At 39.0% G+C, this 6,849-nt stretch overlaps 1 protein-coding gene across 1 annotated transcript; it reads left to right on the top strand.

Moving 5' to 3' along the window:
* Positions 1 to 844: 844 nt before the first annotated feature.
* LOC119495892 (methyltransferase-like protein 27) lies at positions 845 to 6,642 on the top strand. Its single transcript, XM_037782804.1, has 6 exons — positions 845 to 871; positions 2,436 to 2,567; positions 3,566 to 3,693; positions 4,307 to 4,443; positions 4,549 to 4,641; positions 5,697 to 6,642. Exons 2-6 carry the CDS (start codon positions 2,451 to 2,453, stop codon positions 5,936 to 5,938), a joined length of 717 nt encoding a protein of 238 aa, XP_037638732.1. The 5' UTR covers positions 845 to 871; positions 2,436 to 2,450; the 3' UTR covers positions 5,939 to 6,642.
* Positions 6,643 to 6,849: the final 207 nt, after the last annotated feature.

Genomic DNA, 6,849 nt, shown 5'->3' with positions numbered 1-6,849 from the left:
CCAGGAGACAGCTGTTGGTGTCCCGTGTGTAACGTTTCACTTTCACGTTACAATCAGCTGATCGTTCGTTTCCCGTGTTAACAACTTTCAATTTCATTTTCACTGGACAAAAGTAGTAGCTTTAAGCCCAACCTTGTAGTTATTTCCTAAACCTAACTATAGTGGTTTTGATGCCAAGTGACACCAAGGGGAGTGACAAAGCGCCCGCATGTGACAAGTTGGGATGAGAATGTGTTGGCCAGACTAACAGCCATCCAACGTTAATGATCAGTAAGCTTTACATATATTGAGCAGCATCTTTTCTTCCTAAATGGTCATGTTTCCATATTTGATTGCATCTCCGTATTTGGTCGTGCTTCCATATTTGGTCATGTTTCTGTAATTCATTGTGTTTTATTATATTTGGTTACGTTTCTGAATTTGGTAGCATTTCTGTATTCGGTCACATCTTCATATTTGGTTGTGTTTCTGTATTTGGTTGTACTTCCATATTTGGTCGCGTCTCCCTATTTGGTCATGTTTCCGTATTTGGTTGGGTTTTCGTATTTAGTCAAGTTTCTGTATTTGGTCGTGTTTCCGTATTTGGTAGCATTTCTATATTCGGTCAGGTCTTCATATTTTGTCATGATTCTGTATTTTGTCATGTTTGCGTATTTGGTTGTGTCTCTGTGTTTGTTTGCGTTTCTGTATTTGGTCATGGTCTGTATTTGCATCTCCATATTTGGTCATGTCTCCATATTTGGTTGTGTTCCTGTGTTTGGATTGGGTACAAGCTTGTGTCTACTCAGACAACTTTCTTATAGACCTGCCTCCATCAACACTGCTCTCACACTCGTACCTGCTTCTCTACCTGACCTCATTCACACACACAGTGAGTACAAACTTGTCTCAGACTTTTATCACAATTTTTCATATTTGATTAATATGTCAAAATTATAGTTTTGGTACGTTAAAATCCAAGGTATCATCTTCAAAATGTCTTGTTTTGTTAGACCAACTCAAAGAGTCAGTTTACTTACTTAGTTTGATAAATGACTTCAACCAGTTATCAACATTGTTGCCAATGAATTTTACGTGAAATGATTAATCAGGTAATGATCACAATAGTATCCTCAAATCTGGTCTTTAGAGTCATTATCATTTCAAAAATGTTGGTTATTGAAATCAGGTTGTGTTTTTTAGAGTCAGCTGTAGTTTACAGGTGATGTAATGAAGGTCCTGCTGCCTTCAGGTGTCTGCAGAGATATAATGAACTGAAGGACTGATGAACTTAATAAAGTCTAAAGACCACAGATGCTGTCAGTATCACTCATTCACTTATAGATCAATACAGACTGATTTACAGCAGGCTTCCACACCCAGGACATATTTTGACAGTTTACTATCTGGCAGTCAAACAGGTTCTTACATAACATAAGGTGCTTCTACGGACACCAGGATCTGGTTGCGGCTGCATTACCTTTTGTTTTTCAGCGTCCAGTTTAACAGGTTAGAACAGCCACACTGCCCGTGTGAGACGAGCATCAGCTGCGTCTCTTCTAGAGATTCGAGGTCTCCCCTATTTTTGACGCGAGCCCAACGGTTCACACCAAAAACAGACAGTGAAAGTGGTCTGTTGACTTTATATTGACATCATATATATTACTACAGTTTCAATGTATAAACATCAGTAGAATATGTTACAGACAGTGAAGGTGATTTATTGACTGTATATTAACATCATATCAGCTACATTACTACACTTCCGATGTCTATCTGTAGAATATGTTACGGAGATGAAAAAAAGGAAATAATTATTTTTTCATCATGCTTTCATTTCAAAATAAATGCCCTCAAGTGTTTTTTTTCTGTGGACAGAATTCCTTCATTTGCTAACACAAGGCTTTTATTCTGAAATATGTGCCGGACAGTGTTGTATAACATGCAGCAATTTGGAGAGCTCCATGAATGAATATAGTACGGGGTTTAATTGTGGATTAATACTATTATTTACAAATTACCACACGTTTCTTAACCTTTCTCTGTCTAAAATAAATATAAATGATATTTATAATGAAATGAAGTGGCCATTATGAAAGGCAAACTCTATGTAGAAAGAAAGGGCTGACAGCAGCAGAAACGCAGCAGACACGCAGCAGACAAACAGGTGAAACGCAGCTAAAACGCTGGTGTGAACACCCTGCATGAATCACGCAGCCGCCACGCGACGCACACGGCGCACGTGAATCTGCCTCCTGTTATTTCCGATTTATTTTCAAAATACAGCTGAGTGAATCAATACAACCATCACAAAGAAAGTGTTTGTATCTGTACTTATTGCTGTCTTTGTTGTTGTTATCTTTGGTAAGGTAAAAACATGTAAAACAGGCTGCTCTTAAGTTTTTAGTCTTTAGTAAAATCTCATGTAATCATGTCTATGGTATGTCTCCTGGCAGGTTTGTCCCCTCATCATGTCAGACTCCTGCAGAACTGTGGTTGATGCGAAGAATGCATTTCAGTCCTGTAAAAGTCCTTATGCAAAAGATCGAGTTGAGTTCTATGACAGCTGGGGAGAAAACTATGAAAAGGTTAGTTTAAAGAACCTGGTCTCCGTTCAGGTTTGTTGGGGACATAATGCACTAAAAATTAATCATTGTTTTTCCATCTCTTCTGAGCCTTTTAGATCCTTTTCATGAACATCCTGTACTAAACTGTACAGATCTCTTTTTATAAAACAGTTATTTTGTACATGTTTGTATTGTTGTATTTTTATAGGATCTTTTTTCATATTTTTTGTAATTTTTCTATTCTATATTTCTGTTTTTGACTTTTGCAGTAATTTGCTTATATTTTAATTTCCTCTTAATATGTTTATTGTATGCACCAAACACCAAGGCAAATTCCTTGTAAATGAAAATCCTACTTGGCAATAAACCTGATTCTGAATCTTCTTGCTTGAGGTTTGCGGCACGTTTCCTGTCTGATTCAGTTTCATCTGTTTTCAGAATAAAAACCGTAATAAACTCACTGTACACTACCTGCTCAGCAGTAAACAGCAGGCAGACACAGTTAAAGACTACCTGGTGAACATAGTGAAGCATTTAGCAGCTAAAGAGACATATATTTCCCTCAGGAGCTGGTAGAGACCAAAAACTGAGCTAAAAGAGAGAGGATAGTGGACCTACATTCATCAGGTGACACAAAGAAAAAGACTTATAATGAATCATCATGTTGCTCTGTAACTGCTGGATGTGGAAATAAACAACTGTTTGCTTTCATCAGCTACTTCACATGATGATATTATCACAAAAATGTAGCTTAAAATCACAAATCTTGAGAAAACATGGTTTTGACTTGAAATTGGTGTTTTTACTTACTTCTCTGTTTTTACAGGGACAATGTACATTACTAAACATCATTATACATTATAACCAAGAGGCTCAGCTGTTTTGCAGAGGATACAGTATCTATTAAAATAACAATAAAACAGATGTTGTGAAATCAAAACTAATATTACCACAGTGAAGAAATACTCAGTTACAAGTAAAAACTACCAACTGGTGAATTTCACATTTTTTTTAAACAGGATGCCGCCCTGATGAGCTATAGAGCACCACACCTGGCAGTAGACTTCCTGTCTGAGAACTTCTTAGGCAGTCGTGAAGAAGCTCGGGTTCTGGACGTCGCCTGTGGGTCTGGATGGGTCGCTAAACTGGTGAGTCTTTTGACACTCTGATAATCAACAAAACCAAGTAGCGAGGGAAGTCTGAGTTTCAGTTAACAACATAAATCTAAAGGACAATCATACCGGGCCCTTTTTTATTCTGCAGAGTTGCCTGATGAACGCTAAAGACAGATTGTAAATACAGACAAGACTGTCATCTGCATAAAGATGGATTTTAAAAGCCTGATAGAGCAGATTCAGCTTCTATTTCAACAAACGTAACATTCTATTTTACACTACAAGTCCATTTCTGGTACTCCTAGTGGAAAGTGAGCTATGTATTGTTGTTTTGACGATAGCACCAATCAAGCACTGTTTCTATTTTCTCTGTAATTAATTCTACATTACAGAGTTCTTTCCAGGGGAATGTGTAGGAAATCATGGACCAGTGAAAGAAAGTGTTATCCAGAATGTATTCAGCTGTCAGTTCTGATCAGTCATATGGTTCAGTGTTAACTATGTTCTTCTTGTTTATTGAGATGGTTGAATTGGACAAATCCTGTCCCCGAAGAGTGCTGGACAGATGAACAGACACAAATCTCACTCTTTAGATGTTAAAAAGTCAGTGTTAATATTGGCCATCTTCTTCTTCTTATGCTTATATATGGTTGAACTGGGCTTCAGGCACTTTGTGGGAGTGGACGGCAGTAAAATCATGCTGGAACTAGCTGATAAGACCGGCCTCTATCAGGACCTCAAACTGGCCTTACTTGGACCAGAACCACTGCCAGCACAGACTGGTGCACTACACTCACACTTCATACACACTCACTGCTCATCTTTGACTGTTAAAAGTATGATTTCTGGAAACTGAACTCTTCTTCTTCTTCTTCTTTTGGTTTCAGGTGCGTTTGATGTGGTGATCATCGTCGGTGCTCTCGATCATGGTTTTATACCAGTCAGTATATTCAGGGAGCTCTGCCATGCCGCCAAACCAGGTAACCAACCAACAAGCACATTTAGCAGCCATGGGAGCATCGTTAGTGATACTGTAGTACAGATAAGCAAACCCTGTTGCATTTCAAGTGATTTCAGACCTCTGAATCAACAACCACCAAGGGTGTGATGTCCACTGGGGATGAGGGGGACATGGAGGTTGTTGGGGCTTTTTAGAGCCTGAGAGGAAGACCTGCAGACGCCTGCAGGCGTAGGAATAGGAGGGATTGAGACTTTTATTAAGGTATTGAGGTCAAACAACACTGGTGATAATGTCTATATGACATAACATGTTGGACCTTTGTCCGATCATAATCAACTATTGTGTAGCTGAGATCCAGCCCGCCAGAGTCTACCTAGGCCTAAACATTGTTTTACACTTCTCAAGGGATGGGTCCCGCCCAGTCTGCCGGAGGGATTCAACTTAACGTGTTGAGACGTCTCCCCGGCGCTGACTGACTGAATTTGAGGAGTGCCTCAGTGGTTTGCATGTTCCACATTTTATCGTTAAGTGTGTCATGCAGTTGGGGACTCGCACTGTTCTGGTCTTGGTCTTGACTTGGTCTCAGTCCCTCATAGTCTTGGTCTTGTCTCGGTCTCAAGTAGGTGGTCTTGACTCCAACACTGACATAAAGTATATATTAAATCATATAAATTACTGGTTCTTTGCGATCATTTTTAATAGTAAAAAATTGTATTCAGTGTAATAAACAAATGGCAAATAAAAAAACTTTAAATATTCTAACATGTTGTTGTAAATTGGTAGAATATAAATATGATTTCTGAGAGACAGAGATGAGTCTTGTCTTGTCAACCAAAAGATGGCGAAATAACCTGATAATATAAGGTACACAAAACACCAATGTTACTGTAATTATTAAGAGTAAGTGAAGCTCTTAATGTTCTCAGAGCTCTTAGAGTCTGTTAGAGTTGGGATCCGTGCTTTTTAAATGGTTGTGTTAATCTCACGTGTGAGTATTTAAAAGAGTTGTTTATATAATCTGATTCCTCCAATATATAACCAACTTTAACTGAATAAATTATGTGTTTTCTGCAGGAGGTGTTGTCTGCATGGCGAGAGGTGAACACAGCTCGAAATCAGGAGCTGGATACAAGGAGGATCTGGAGAGAGAGCTGCAGCTGATGGAGGAGGAGGGTCTGTGGAGTCCAGTAGGACTCAAACAGACGGACAGATACATGGAAGACCCACAACTGAGCACTGATAGAACCAATGAACTTCAGAAGGAGGAGCGATACATCGCCGGGAGAGTTTATCTGTACAAGAAATCCATCCATTGAAATCAATTATTAATCATACTTCCATTACAGACATGATGGCAACATTCAACAGAAAATGTAGGAAATTTAGTTACAAAAAATGTGGGTTATACATAATGCAATGCAATCCAATGTAACTTAGGTCAATATTGAACATGTCTCAACAGGCCAGAGAAATGACTCGTATAAAGCCACATCAATGCCATCTTGTCCATCCTTTGTGTACTGACCAAACCCCTGGTCACTATTCCTTTTCCATAATTTCTCTCGCTGCAGATCAGTTCGCTGAAGCCCATCAAAGAAATGCCATCACAACTTCTATTTCTTCTGCTGCTGAGCTTCTTTCAAGCCAAGATAAATTAATTTCCTGATTCCATTCCTCCAGCTCAGCTATCCTGGACTCTGAAACCCCCCCTCAAATTTAGACATCCCAAACTTAAATCCCATCAGTGGCTGAAAGATTCAACTTGTTCTCTTTGGCCGGCCTGTTGGAAAGCTGGGAAAAAAGATCACCTCTCAGTTTCATTTGAAATATTTAAAAACTGTCTGGCTAATTTCCAAACAGCAGCCAAAAAAGGCCATGGCTCACTAAACATTTTCACAGAAATGTTTTACTTTACATTTTAATGTTCTGTATTTTTTTGTACAGTACTTTGGTCAGCTCAAGCTGTGTTTAAATGTGCTCTAGAAATAAACTTTACCCACAGCAGATGTCTCTCAGAAGTGTTATGATGGCTCAGCAGGCTAAAGCAGATAGCAGGTACTCACAATATCAGCGGATGATGGGATGAATCCGGCTCACGACCCTTCTTGCGTGTCATCCCTGCACTCTCTCTCTCATGCGCTTTCTGTCACTCCTCACTGTATGCTATCCAACAAATCTGAAATAGCATTAAAAAGATAATTCAAAAATCCTTCATTCTCACACATGA

The sequence above is a fragment of the Sebastes umbrosus genome, chromosome 10 (genome assembly GCF_015220745.1).
Source record: "Sebastes umbrosus isolate fSebUmb1 chromosome 10, fSebUmb1.pri, whole genome shotgun sequence".
Lineage (NCBI taxonomy): Eukaryota > Metazoa > Chordata > Actinopteri > Perciformes > Sebastidae > Sebastes > Sebastes umbrosus.
Note: the sequence above shows the minus strand (reverse complement) of the source record. Positions and strands in the feature narration are given on the sequence as shown.